At 41.2% G+C, this 15449-nt stretch overlaps 2 protein-coding genes across 2 annotated transcripts in view; one reads left to right on the top strand and one right to left on the bottom strand.

Annotated features, from left to right (window-relative positions):
- Positions 1–15449, top strand: part of LOC307252061 (calcium uniporter protein, mitochondrial-like) — a 236473-nt gene that overhangs the window by 167512 nt on the left and 53512 nt on the right. The gene's annotated exons all lie outside the window — the stretch shown is intronic.
- The window catches only part of bnc2 (basonuclin zinc finger protein 2), a 176016-nt gene continuing 163766 nt past the window's right edge, over positions 3200–15449 (bottom strand). The window contains exon 6 of the mRNA XM_080029620.1: positions 3200–9091. Coding sequence (XP_079885746.1) covers positions 8245–9091 — 847 coding nt within the window. The 3' untranslated portion in view covers positions 3200–8244. The remainder of the gene's footprint in view (positions 9092–15449) is intronic.

Here is a 15449-nt window from a genome sequence, read left to right as displayed (position 1 = left end):
TTCTCCCTCCTCGACAGTCTGGCCCTGAGTACGCAAGGGGCCAGCGTCTTAGCCACATCTCAAGCTAATTTACAAAGATCCCAAATTATTCTCTTATCTCGGGCTTTAAAGGTTGTAAGGTTGATTAACAAGGCTCTGTCCTGTTTATCAGTTTGGGGCTGGGTGTGGAAAATAGCCCGCGATAAGTGCACAGGCCATTAAACATTCTATTTCCCCTAATATTTGTCGGCAACCATCTGCTTAACTGATCTCCCTTCACTTTAATTAAAAGGGATTCCCGTCTTGTTGGGGTCATTATGTGCTGGCGGATGCCAGGAGAGGGGTTTGTGATGAGTTCAGCGTTCCCTCTGTCCCTGGGTTGCCAGAGGGCTTTTTTCATCCTCCCTTCAACCCTATTCTGAGTTAACCCCTTCCTGTCTGGCCTCCCTTCCACCTTGTTATTTAGCGGCTGAAGCAGACTAAAGAGTCCAACAATTCTCTAAAAAAGATCCTGTGTGTACTGGTGCAAACTTTTCTCTCCACCAGGGAAGTGTATAGATATTCACACTCCCTCAACTCCGGGGCCATGAGACTGTGGCTGTAATGGTTTGATTTGCCCAACACTAGTTGGATCGATGCGGCTGTTTACAGTTTCTCCCTCTCTCATCCCTTTTGTCTTTTTTCTAATTTAGTGTTCCCAAACCATGGACAGGGGTCTGAGTCTGTCTGCTGTGCTTGCATCTTCGCCCTCCTCCCCACTCTCCATCACTGTCCATTGATGTTTTTCCCCTCTTTCTTTTCTCCTCTTCCTCTCTCCTTCCTTGGTTGGTCTTGGAAAAAGAGCTGCATGCCTCCACACTTCTGGACAAGACTGATGGCTCGTCAATAGCATTAGCCAGCATTGCAGGCCTCACTGGTGTAGAACCAAATCAATAAGGCCCAGTAAAAAGTCTTATATACGTGTATACGGTCCATGCTGGCCAAGGCTCATGTTACCACAGACAAGTTTTTATAAGAATTCAGGAGCGACCACCTTTTTATATTCCCTTTAATTACACATATCCTCCACCAATTCACTAACAATGTTAAGTGTTTCTGCTCACGGTAATCCAGTCTCTTTTACTATAATTATGCATTGCCGCCTTCAAAACGATGAAATAAATGTCTTTGTTCATTGTCACATTAAATATTCATATTTAAATCTTGCAGGTCTAGGATAAAGCAGTGACATCAAATCTTTTCAACTCCTTCCCTCTAAATCCCGGTAATTTACCTTCTAATTATAGTGTGCAATTACAATCAGTTAGTCCTCAATGCAAATTGATTTTTGCTTTCAGTGCAGTGACTGGATGGTGTGTGGGTTCATGTATTCGCGACCACTATCTTTATTTTGGAGAAAAAAATCAAAAATGGCACATGATGATTTGTCTGTATGTTGATGATGACCTGCACATAATCACTAATCTGTTTTCACTGACAATTGTAAAGCATCAACTCAACTTCATGCACATTGAGAGAGTCACACATTGAAATTCAGCCTGATTCTCAAGACACTTTACATCTGGGAGCTGTGTCCTATTTATTTGTCCCATATACAGAACTTGCCCATAAATGTAAAGGTGAACGTGAGATAGTGATTTATCTTTTTTTCTCAGTGAGGTACATGGTCTTTACCGACTTATAAGACTTGAATAACCAACCTGATAGAACGTTAACAATTACTGAACTGTTATAATGTTATTCTTATTTGCTTAGCTTCTTTGGGAACCCAATCCTCAAACACTAAAGTAAAAAGCTTAAATGTTTAAACAAGAATACAACACATTATTGACACAGACTGACTCTAAGGTCAGACAGACAGACAAATGAACTGATGGACATCTTTGCCCTGTCAACCTCTGTCCGGTTCAGACACAACAAAGCTGGCCCTGGCTGTCTGTTTGTCCATATGTATTCTCTGCATCTCAAAGGTCAGCAGAGGGCTAGCGTGTTTGTCAGGCCAATCGATGGCCAGCCGCCATCAAAAAACATGTTCAGTTATGTAGCGGGGAGGTCAGCATAGTGGCTGACGGCACCCACCGTTTCCCTGCTGGGAGGCTGAACCCGGGGAAGTGTGTGTGTGTGTGTGTGTTTAAGATGGGGGGGTGGGGGAGGGGGGCTGAGCACATCTGTGAGAAGTGGGGGAGTATCTTTTACTGACCCTGCATATAATCAATATCACCCAACGCTTATATTCTGAAATGTCGTGTGTGTGTGTGTGTGTGTGTGTGTGTGTGTGTGTGTGTGTGTGTGTGGGTGTGTGTGTGTGTGGGTGTGTGTGTGTATGTTGTGCAGTTATCAGTAATGACAGGGCATCAAGGAACTGGTGTGCGACAAAGAGGAATGGTGTCTAATTCAAGGTCAATAAGGGCTGTGTTACTTTGTCAGAGGAGGCGGGAGGAGGCATTATGTTCCTGTTGGTTACCAGAGCAAACATGACAACCCTGCCGGAGCTCATATCAATTTGTAATTTGACCCCCAGCCACAGCAAATGATGTCAGCACAGGTCGCTTTTGCAAAATGACCCCACATTTGTCCGTTGTCATTGTCAATTCTTGTCCTCAGTGTAACACCGTATGTTTTTTTTTTTTTGCTAATTTTATTAGTCTGCTAATGCTCAAAGCTTTCATAGAGGGATGGAAAGCTTTTTCATTTCAAAAGTGTGTATGTGCTTTTTTTGTATTAAACTACAAATTAAAGACAATTTTAAGTACATTTAGTATACATTTAACCCCGAAAGAGAGAGAGTGGCTTCCCGAGTGCTTTTAATTTAATTTCAGCATATGATCAGACAAAGGGGCTGTATGTCCTTTGTTTCCCTCCTCCGGTGACCATCTGACTAATTTCCTAAGGCCAGCAGCACCTTCTCCTCATGCCAGTACATCTTTTAATAACTCTATTAATCTAATCGTCCACTAATTGGTCAAGATAGCCTTTTCCCAAGTGATTTTTTATCATAGGGTAATTAAAGAGCCCAGTAAAACCTGCTGAAATTACAGTATCTTGTTAAAAGGGCATGATTGACACATTATTTCAGGGCTATGGACTATGTTCTTTACATTTGACAGAGAGCTCTCTTTTTTCAAGCTACTTTACTTACATACAATTTTCAAAATAACACAATTTAGTAATTAATTATATCACATTTGAATAAAATCTCATGACAAAATGCAAGTGACTGATAAATCTTTAATATAAAAATTGTACAAGAATTCTGATACAAATTACAAGAGGTATTTGGACAAAATATGAATAAAATTCCATTTACATCCCAAAACCCTTATGCATTTTATGCAAAAACCATAGACAGTTATGATACAGAAACAAATACAAGAAAGGAAAAAAAAGAAGAAGAAAAAAAGAAACAAGATTATAAAAAAAAGGAAAACATTTTCCCTCCTATATGCAAATGGGGAACACCTGTGTAGGTAACATACAGTATTGATGAGGCTTCCAAATCACCTTTTTGACACCAAAGTGTTCTTTGCAGTGCGACTATGTAGCCATGCAACGCTATCAAGTGCCAGTGCCATAACACAGGCTTTTTAAGACACAGACTCAAATGCATCGGATACACAAAAACACAAGTGAAAACAAAAATCTCAATTCACCAGCTCTTCAAGCTTATTTATACTTTAAGACTGTAAAATATGGTTGGCACAATGGAAAACATAATATGACATTTTTTTCAGGATCATCGACATTTCACAGGTTCCAGTTCAAATTGATTTTTGACAAAATTTTCTTTTAGAATGTAACACATGAAACTGAAGCATCTAAACCCACGTACGTGTGAATTTTTCTTGTATCTGTATATTTCTTATGATGTCCCATCAAACATTTTGAATCCCACTTTGTTTCGGTGAGCTACATTAACTGGACAGTTTGAAATACGTTGTCATCTCATCCTCTATGCTTACACCTATGTAACTGACTTTGCTCTTATCACCCTGTGATGTGAACAGAATGGACAGTCATTAACTGGTCAGCCCGCTTCAACCGTTTGCCATCCCCTTCTCCCTCTGTGTGCCATGTAGAATGACAGAATAATTGATGTCCTCTAATCAAATATTAAAGATTCACTCCAGCGATCTGGGCCAATGGGGGCGCTCTAAGTGGCGTGTTCATGCGTTTGACACAGCCTGGTCACTAGGTAGCAGAATGCACCTGGGCCCATGTGGTCAGAGAAGTAAAAAAAAAAAAAAAAAAAAAAAAAAAAAAGACAAAAGATTGGATTGGATCGGGGGTTTTCTCAGTGTGTGTGTGTGTGTGTGTGGGGGGAGGGGGGGGGGATTGATGGTCATTTCTCAAAGGAGAGGAGAGGGGTGGGAAATGTGAGGGGCGGCTCGATCACTCTCGAAACAGGCAATCAAAGACAAGCTGGCGATGAGTCCTAGGGAGTCCTGGCCCCGCTCCTGTCTCTGTGTTCCTCTCCTTCTCTGCGACGCCTTGTTAGGTGGCTGCCGCAAGGCTCCAGCCAGACCACTTTCAAAGCCCAATCCCTTTCCCTCTCTGTCTCTCTATCATACCGTCTTACTGCCCATGCTAGACTAGTCGTTTGCTTTTTTTCCTCAGCTCTGTTTCCAGCCTTCATTGCCCTTGGCTCTGCTGGAATGACCAGCACCATGCCGGGCTCAGGGAAGGGGTGTCGTAAGGAAATCTCTTGATCTCTATGATATTGAGTTTTCTGTCTCACACACATACGACTACACATGTAAAGAGGTCATATACTGCAGATGCTGCTTGAGAAATTGACAGCAATGAACAGGATATTAAGTATATGTTCAAACTAGTATGAACATTTGATTTATTTTCTGTTCAAGAAAGGCATAGATGCTGATAATATTGAGCAGAGCATATTTATATTAAGAGAATATTTGATATGTTGGACACATACAGCTCTCTTAATTCAAGAGAGTTCAAATACAAAAATTGATCTTGCTGGCTTTTTCTGAAATTATTCACCGCCCTCTTTAGGTAAAATGTCTCAAAAATCATCTGCTGTTCTAAATAATTTAGGAAATGCTATATTGAATAATAATAATAATAACAATTAGAGCTTTGGAATTTGACTTGACTGACTTGGTGCTATATCACACCAGTCTCCATAATGGAACCTATAGGCTTTCTATGCAGTGGCAGCAGCCATAATGTAAATGCTACATGGGGAGTTTCATTTCCTGTGGTGAGGATTCTTCTATCCCCCCCCCCTGCCCCTGTCTCCTCCATCACTAGAGGTTAACAAGTCATCTAGTTCTTGTCATCCTTCTGGCCTGTAAGTAGGAAGCCTATGAGTGTGTGCCACTCTCCTATGTGTGCCTATGTGTGTGTGTGTGTTTGTATGGTTGTGTGCTAGAGAGACAGCTGTCAGCAGTGTTCCCGGAGAAGCACTTTTTTTCCTGCCAGAGTGAGGGCTGGGGGGAATTGAAAGAGTGAATGAGGCAGCGAGCGCCTCAGTGAAACCCACTCCTGGGAGAAGGCAGGGGTTCCTGTACTCAATTTTCCCTTCACTTGGGATAAACAGGCAATTACCCATCCCTTTTTCTCCTATGCCATGGCCGTCCGGTGAACTTAAGCATACACTATTAGCGCGTGTGTCCCTGTAGGACCTGCGCTAGTGGGGTGTGGAGGTGGTAAGTGAGTGGCGGCTTGAAGAAATGGGGTAAGGCGGGCGGTTTGCTAAAAGACTGGGCTCTGACAGACAAAGAGAATGATAAAAAAAGGGTATTGAATTGAATTGACCTCTCCTGAATTACAATAAGCACACATAGATAAAATGAATAGATGAATGGAATTCCACTAAAATTGAATGAGTCAAATGTAATTGTTCAGAGCATATACCGTCTCTTTTCCTTTCTTTTTTTTTCTCCCCCTGTCAGTGTCACAGTCTCTTGTCAGCATGCTTGGCGTCTGGCAGTGTAACGAAGTGACAAGTGAGTTATTAGACAGAAGAAGCTGGAATGGCAGGGACGCCTGCAGGTAACGGAGAAGCAGCACATTTTTAATGATCCTTGCTGTCATCCTTTCCTCCCTAGTCAGCCTTCCACCTTCGCAACCTTTCCATCAGCCTGTCTCGCTCTCTTTATCTCGCAGAAGAGTCGACTGAAAACGGCACGTGTCACATAGGTGGTGTTTTCAAAAAGAAAATGAAACAAGACATGAAATATTTCACTAGAACAGGTCATGTCTATATTGCAAAATGGCGTAAGTATATGGAACAAATAGAACTTTACACTGTTAAGGTAATGTAAGGTGTTGTGAATACTGTACAGCACACCAAGTAACACTGCATATTTTCCCCTCCGTGTGTATAGCACCAGTCAGGTAAGAGACCATCTCTTTGTATAGTAACACATCATGGCATTGCTAATACATTGATAAAGAATTCAAACTGAGGAACAATCTCTTATTTTTTGTCTTTTTTACAAAAGATAGTCTCATAGTGGACAAAAAAACATCTCCATGAAGACACACCACCCTACAATAAATACCCCTTCCCTTGGCTACTTTGCCCAGTTACTGGAAATATTTGTACCGTGAGACAGTCATGAACATGTTTAAAAAAAATGGCTACAATCACCAACTAGGAAAATGGCAACATTTTTCAAAGAGTACATTTTGTAGCCGACACTCAATGGAAACCAAATACCGAAAATATCACAGCAAAAGATTTAAGACTCAAGTGCATCATATTAATCCAACGGGGCATGATTTAAGTACAATGTCAAACTGAAAGAGCTTTTCCTTAAGCAAACACTTTTGTTTTGGTCACAGTTGAAGGACTATATTCATCTTTTTTTCTCGTTTTTCTTTTTCTTTTTCTTCTTCAAATCTATGGGACAGTCATATTTCATTATGATAGCTTTTGTGAGAACAAACACAGAGTTATTGCATGGATAACTTTGTTTGCAAATGTCACAATAACGTCATATTTTACACAGATTAACCTATTATGGCAATACACAAATCTCTCCTTAAACAAATTGAGGAGGAGAAATACTTTATCAATATTGAACTCCTTTGTGTTTGTGAAACAGCAGTTTATATTCACACCTGGTATTGTTGTAAAAACAAGAACATTTTTGGAGACACTTACTGAATACGTTGTTTAGCAATGGGGGGAAATCTCAGGTTTTTGTTCAGGGAGGCAAGATGTTTTTCTGTTCTCAAACTGACTGCTGTGTGTCTGAAACCTAAGCACGTGCAAAAAGAAACTGGCACAAGTATGTTGAAGGTACTGTCATTTCCCTTGGCACTGTAGCCATCTAAGACCCCCAAACAACACTTAAACTTACCATTGCAAAAGTCCTCATTATAATAATATTACACATCCCCTTTGTATAGATGCAAAGTGCAAAAACTGAACTGGTATACTAAAGCTCTTGAAACATAACAGACAAAAAGAAAATTGAAATACAGAGAATGATATCAGTGTAGGAGCCTAAAAAAGCATGCCGGCAACCTATGAATATCTAACAAGTAGATAAAACAAGCCACATGATAATCTTTCCCCACCCCCCCTCCCAGGACTCGGTTTTAAAAAAAATGTCTTTAAAGCTAACGTAAATGAATCAAGCTAGTAAGATGCTACCTCTTTCTTGCCTATAGCTGGAAGTATTGTACTGGACTGTAACATAAAACCATAAAGAGAGAGAGAAAAAAGAAGCAAACAACCATCAACACAACTCTTTTACACCAGAAGCCTCTTGGGACATTATTTACAATTGAAGCTGTCATGCTTTTTGTAAGGGGTTTCATTTTAAAAGCTATCATTACACAAATACGACAAGAAGATTTTCTTTTTTTTCTTCAATACTATCATTTCTGCAGGCAAAAGTCACAAATAAGAGTTTGAATAGATTCTTTGGAGACGGACATAGAAACAAAGTAGGGAGACGTTCGAAAGGAAAGATGGAGGGGCTTATGAAACAAAAAGAAAACTGGAGTTTTGTTATAAAGCAAATGCGTCATCCTGGTCTTCCAACGTAGGAAAAGTCAAAGGGTCACAATAATAAACTGTATTTAGAGTCAATGGATTTAATAGAGGGACACGGAAATGTCTTGCAATGACTTACAGAGGACGGGCAGGATGCATACGGGCATTGAGTTTGTATTCGATGGCTCTGGGCTGGGGGGTTAAAAGCTCATTTGAGGAGGAATAAGGATGAGGAATGGCGGGTAGGAGCGGGCAGACTGACAGCAGGGTTAAGAGTAGCAAGTCATTATTTAGTCTATTATTGTGGGGAACGGCATGTTTTTATGGAGGTTGGGGTTCTGCGAGTGTCGGTTGCGGCTGCGCACAGAGCTGAACACCATGTTGCAGCCGGGGATTTTGCACTTGTGCATCTCGCGCAGGTGCACAGTCTTGTAGTGCACGCGCAGGGTCCCCTTGTTGCTGTACATTTTGTGGCAGATGTTGCAGAGGATGCCACCGCCGCTGCCACCATTGCTGCCCCCGGTGGGTGAAAGGAGGAATGGTGAGGAGGAAGGTTCCAAACCCTCACCATGTCCTTCTATTCTTAGTTCTCCGGTCTCCTCCCGATGCCTGCCTATGTCAGCCCGCCGCTCGGCACCCTGGGAGCTGCAGTCCTCCTCCCCCTCGCTGTTGCCCGCCTCCTCTTCCTCTAGTCCCTCCTCCTCCTCCTCCAGGTCATCCAATAGGATGCCCTCATCGCTGCCCTCGTCTGACTCGTGTGAGGAGTGGATGCTGCTGCTGGACTGAACGCTGGATGTGGTGCTCAGGTCCAACACCATGTAGTCGTCTGGCTGGCCCCGGGAGAAGCCGTTGGTGTGGTGGTGGTGGTGGTGGTTTTTAAGGTTTTGGTTGAGGGGATGATGGTGGTGGGGATACTCGATGCCCATGGGGGAACGGACACTGTGGCTCAGGCCAAAGCCGGCGCCTCCCATGCCCATCCCGGCAATAGGGTCCATGCCCATGTGGTGCCCGGCGTAGATCTTGGCCAGTAGCTCGGCGCGCAGGTCCTTGGGCAATGGCGTGAGTTGGGGGTCCAGGACAATGTCGTCCAGCTCTTTGGTCAGCAGTTTGCGGTGCAGGTTGATGTTGGAGCTGTGCCTACAATGTGGGGGAGAGACAGTCATAGTTGTAAATCACAATGCTGCCACCGACATAGGAAGGAAGATTATACCTCTCAATATACAATGAACATTGAAATAATTGTTTTTGTACTTTCAATAATTCATTTTTCATGAAAAATAAACTTTGTGTTACATTGTACATCACAACTATTCAATATCTAAAAGCCACTATATTTGTAATTATTGTTGAGGTACAAAGACAGTCACACAGAGACCTCCCTGCCTTACAGTTCCCCTCGAAAAATGCTTTGAGAACGCACAGAGAGAGAGAGAGCGCATCCTGCTAGTGTTTACCGCTGTCAGCATGTCTGCACTGCACAGCCCTCAAATCCAATAGACTCTGACTCAATTAAATACTCCACCATATTGAATGGGAGTTTATCAATTGATTCGAGCTGTGGTAATGTGATAATCGAGGGGAACTGGATAGCATATTAGCACTAGGCCCTGACAGCATTATCGCATTGGTTCCCTATTGGAGGTGGCTTAATCGAGCACCTCAATAAACATGTCTTTGTGTAGCCCTGGATTTAATTAAGATGGGCATTTTTTCCTGAACACAAGGCAAACTGTATCAGAGAGTGTGCTCCAGCTGATGAAAGAAACTAAGGAATAAGTGCCATGCTTTAGCAGGGGTATGATTAGTGAGGATTTCAGTTAGCGAACAAAGCCATGCTAAAGAATGCAAGGTGAAATGGGCTTGAAAAATCTACTTCAATGCCTTTTCCCTCTGATTTCACAGTTGCCAAGTCAGACTTTAAAAAAACGGGGACCCACGGCACACGTTTCACAATAAAACTGCATAACACGAAAAGGAAACTTAAGCAACTAATGACCGATGTCAGACACAACATAAACAAGGCCCATTCCTCTCATATCAGGTCAGCACTTAAATCAAATATATGTGAAGGGTTTCCATGCAGGGAGGGCATGTGTGTAACACAAAACAAAAAAGAAAAGAAAACGGTCATCCTTAGCAGGACGGGCAAAAATGGAGTCACAATGGATAGTAGAGCTTACCAGCAGTGGCAGGGTTGATGCAGTCAAAAAGGGTCCCTTTCCTTTAATTATTTACTTCCCTATCCGACATTGTCCTGCAAGAGGTAAAAATACATTCATTTGAGGGACCCTTTTCTGTGAACCAAGCAACCAGGAGCCTGTCCACTCAAGCATCGTCAGCATTGGGGGGAGAGAGCGTGGCAAATCGATTGGCCGTGGCTGTCACTGCAAGTGTGTGTGTTTGCACATGCTTTTATCTGTTTGCGTGTGTGTGTGAGAATAACAGAAAATATACTACATCCATATAGTGGGACTTCGATCAAAAGGACTATATAAATCCTTTGTTCTTTTTTATCCTTTGATAGTACTGTTGCACCCATATGGCGTTAGCTTATGGCTAAAATATGGTAGTCATGATTCACTGTCCGTGGTGCTGTATCCCTGACTAGTCAAATACATGTGTGGATGCTTGGCCTTGAGAGGCCAGGGCGTTCAAAGACAGAAAACAGAAATATGCCTTTATCAGTTATCAATATATAAGGAAATGTGTACAATTTCTGCAGGGAAAATTACTTTGTCGTTAAGATGGGCCACATTTGCTCTTTTAAGCCTGAAGTTCAGGATGCTGTTGATGATGCTCAGGTAGGCAGGTCCTTTGCAACATATCTCCATCTCTATAACAACACCTTCTCACTGCTAATAAGCTCTAAGTTAACCATGGCTATCTCAGTTTTTAGTTATTAAGTCAAACATGCTAAATATCATGCAGTAAGTAGCCTACGCTATAGCTACAGTAGCCATTTTAAGAACTGAAATTGCACACCACATTGTTAGAATATTACAACAGCAATATCTAATGAATACATATTCACATCTTCTACTACAGTATTTTTTTAAATATTTCTGACAGATACTGTATATGAAAATAAAATAAAGGGAAGAAAAATGTCACTTCATGATACTGTATATCATATGTAACCATTTGCAAATGATTAAGTCTCAAGAATTAAGAGGGGAAGAAGAGCCCTGTTTATGATACTTTGCACAAACATTATTACTTAACTCCTTTGTCTGCAAAGACTCTTTGCCCTAAATAATCAGAATAAGACAGCTGAATCCACACACACTGGGCATAAAAATGGAAAGCATGTCTGTTGTACACTGGCAATGAATAAGGAGACCTAAAATTGTCTGTGTATTGGAATGCATCTTCTTAAGAAAATAAATAAATAATTGTTTTAACTCTATCAGTAGCTGTGTATCTGTGTATCTGAATCTGATGGCAGTGGGGGTGGGACCTGATAAGCCTTTGGCCTTTCCTGCCACCCTTTGGACGATAACACAAAGTAATATGTATGAATACGCAAAGAGAAAATTGTGTATTGTGTAATTGTCCGGAAGAATAATAAATAAATAAATAAATAAATAATGCACGCATCCTTTCATTTATCATATTTAGACATTCTGCCCCATTTCCCACTCTCCTCCATCCATCCACCTTGGTACGCTCTATCTCTCCTCCCCCAAACCCAACTCCTTAGTGCCCCCCCCCCCCATCTCTACCTCCCTGTTGGCCATTAATGTGGCTGGCAAACCAATTTGACAGTCTCATATTTGCCCAAAAAATGGGGGGAGGCCTCCTGAGAGCCCTTATTTGACTGTGCAGAGGAGGTAGAGCGAGAATGTGCCCGTCCCAACCGGTGTTAATCATCTTTAGGTTTGTCTGATGGCCCTTGCCCTTGTTTTTGTGTCCGTGTGTGTGTGTGTGTGTGTGTGTGTGTTATCTAAATGACTCATAATGAGTAAATGAGATGGAAGGCTGAGTGGTATTAACCTGACAAGAGTGATTCTTTGTCTTTCCTGTCATTCGGGCTGTCTTATGAGGTTTTAGGTTTAAGTGGGAGGACAAGAGTGTTTGTAACAGTTATCACTCTCTGCCACTGGTATACCTGCTACTTTGCATTGTTACAGTCTGTTTAACAGCATAGTGTGCAAGTAAGTATTCGAGGATCCTTTAATAAATGAGGGCATACACATTACATTTGCCTACAAATCATTTTTTCCAGCTGTCAACATTATGATTTGATCATTTCTATAAATTATCTATGTCATTTATCTAAGAATAAAATAATTCCTCTTGTTCTCTAGAAAAACACATCACAAAGGAAACTGTCCATGATAAACCAAGAGGATGCTTTATTTCAAGTTTTTTCAATTAGCACTGGATTTTGAACTAGACGTGAGCGGCCTTCTGCTAACATATTCTCTCTATGAGCAGTGTGCCCTTTGTTTATAAGAGACTAACAGAGAGCTGATTGTGGAGCAGCGGAGCCGGGCCCACATGCCGTGAGGGGACTGAGGGAAAAGGGAGGGAGAGGAGAGGGGAAGGAAAGAGACTCTCCAACATAATTAACCTTCACTCTCTCCGTTTGCAGTGGCCCGTGCAGGGAGCACTGCGCTGCGCACAGCTGCACCATGGGAATGTGGAGGAAGGAGGACACCTACTCACTGTATATAGCGACACAGGAGCAGGATGAAAAGTGTAAGGGAAGGCTAAAAGAGAGATGCAGGGAAAGGCAGATAAAAATAAGATAAGCAAGGAAAGTCTCGTCACCATTTAAAAAAATACGATTAAAGAGGCCAAAGATGGTTATCATAACTGGTACGCGCGTCTTTCCAGCAGTTAATCATGTAGCTTCTTCAAACAACACCGACACTGCTCACTTCCCACACTAAATATACAATCATTATATCATCCTCCGTGCAGCAGGCGGCTGGGAGGCAATACTCCACTGTAAAACCACACACTCTTATATTGTTCTCTGTTTTACACCTTATTCCATATTTATTTAAGGCAACATTAAATTATTGTGTGTGTGTGTGTGTGTGTGTGTGTGTGTGTGTGTGTGTGTGTGTGTGTGTGTGTGTGTGCGTGTGTGTGAAATCATACAGCCTTTTAAATAGGGCAGGAATCCATCTGAACAAACACTAATTGTATACTTACATATAGGCCTATACATATATACATTTTTTTTTTACATTACATCACATTTTCAGTATGTCCACAATGTCATTGAGTCTATGGTGTTTGTTGTTTAATACGGCAGCTTTTGATGCTGGTGTATGAAGATGTGTTTACGTGCCTTTGGCTTTTCACTCGGTCAATGGACTAATCAGATATGCAGAGGCACTTAAACTTCCCTGTTGATGGATGTCAACAGCTGTTTGTGAGGTATTGAGCAGAGGAAGCCAGGCACATTATAATGCTGCTTTTGAATATATTTATCGGCGCTAAATATATTTATAAGTAGCTACTGGTTTGCTTTGCTCTTATTCCAATTTAATTTGGATGTTCTAAGGATACCTTAGTTTTTAAATTATTATTTCAAAATAATTACTTCATGTAATGTTGTTTTTTTTATTTATTATTATTATTATTATTATTATTATTATTATTATTATTATTATTATTATTATTATTATTATTATTATTATTATTATTATTATTATTCGTTTATGTCCACAGAAAAAAACTCTAGACAATATTTTGCGCCAATATCTTTGTGCATGCTTAATCCTATCAGAGCAAATGCTCTTATGAAAACAACTATTTAATATTCCCATTGTAATGCTACCATTACACTCAAACATACATTATGTCATTAGAGGATTATCCAGGGAGAGATTTGGTGAGAGCCTGGCTTTTGTATTGACTCGTCTCAAAGCACCAAGACTCCTCTAACTAGGCAATGCCCTTCTTTCCGATGTTTTTGTTCTCTGTTTGAACCAGTGGCAGAGTAATATGTCCCATATGCTACAAGGAATTTATCCCCCACAGAAAAATTAATGGAAACAATAGGGTGCTTAGGTCTCCTCCACCCAGAGCTATACTGTATCAACTATACATGTGAAAAGTGGCAATTGTCCTTCTTTGCAACAAAGTTATCTTTATCTACCATATGTTCGGCTACTTTATGCGCTTGAATGGCATATGTGATGTTTCTCATAATGGAGTCACTGTAAACGGTAACACTCACACACATCCAAGCTGATAGAGGAAGAGAGGGAGCATAGGAAGAGTTCATGTTGGGTTGTGTTTTTCTGTGCAGTATGGTCTAATCTTTGAATCCTCCGTGCCTGTCCAAAGCACTCCACTCACCCCTGGCTTTGATACCAAATGTCTGGCTAGATATTTGTGAAAATGCAGCTTCCCATAACACCTATTCCCCTTTTCTATCCTTATGACTATCTTCTTCCTCTCACTGTCGTCGCCTCATTAAGTTTTTCCATGGGCCATCGTTGGGTCGTGACATCAGATTGACGGTACTGAATTACATTACTGACAAAACAGCAGGGCAGCTGTAGGAATTGAACTCTCTGATTCACAATATCCGTCTTAGCATCAATAACTATCTGGGCAATATCGGCTGATTACCAATGGTATTTTCCTCTGTCTAAGCCTTGTCAAAAGAGAGGAGCTACACTGTAACAATCTCACCAGAGCAGTGTGCCACACTGAGGCAATGCAAGCCATTATAACACTTCTTGTCACCTTGCTGCTGTCGGCACAGCTGTTTCAGGTGAGCAATAGGGTTGCATCTTCACTAACACTGTCTTGTCTCCTGTACTGCTCCCCTCTATTCCCCATCCACATCCATTCTAATAGTCCCAGAATCACTTGCTCTGTTTACATGCTGCTAATGAACAAACAGTGGTAGGAACAGATGCCACCTTAACAACAGTTGTAATAGAAGGCTTGGGCTGGATAAGGAGCTGCGGGTTTTTGCGTAGGGAGGTTAACAATGGTGGAGGAAGAGATGAGAGAGGGCCACTTACTTAAATTAAAGTGTAACATGCTATTACAAGATGTATCTTTTCTTTTTTTATATGAACATTATAGGTATTTGTTACACTTGAAGTGTTATGTATTTTAGAGAAGAGGGAGGGAATTTACTATTTGTTACAAGAGCCATTCTACACTATATTGAAACACTGGCTAACTTGGACCAGTGACCATGGTAAAGTTTACACAAGTGGCAAAGTAATATGATTTGTTTTTCAGTGTCACCAAAGGTGATGTATATGAATGCACACTCAGCTGTTATTTTGCTTTCTATTTAATTTAAAATTAATTATAATGGAAATAGTTTTGTTAATATTTGCTGTAAATATATTATATTAGCCCAGGGCACAAGTTATGTACCTTTAGAATCCACCAGCTGCATGTGCTGATACAGTATACAGTGTATATCCTGTGAAGTGTGGGGGACTTATGTGTTAACAAGCCCACGTGAGTATGGCTAGCCTCACCTCATAATGCGCTAATAAATGCAGTG

This window comes from Ammodytes marinus, assembly GCF_949987685.1.
Source record: "Ammodytes marinus genome assembly, chromosome: 6".
In the NCBI taxonomy this organism is placed as follows: domain Eukaryota; kingdom Metazoa; phylum Chordata; class Actinopteri; order Uranoscopiformes; family Ammodytidae; genus Ammodytes; species Ammodytes marinus.
Note: the sequence above shows the minus strand (reverse complement) of the source record. Positions and strands in the feature narration are given on the sequence as shown.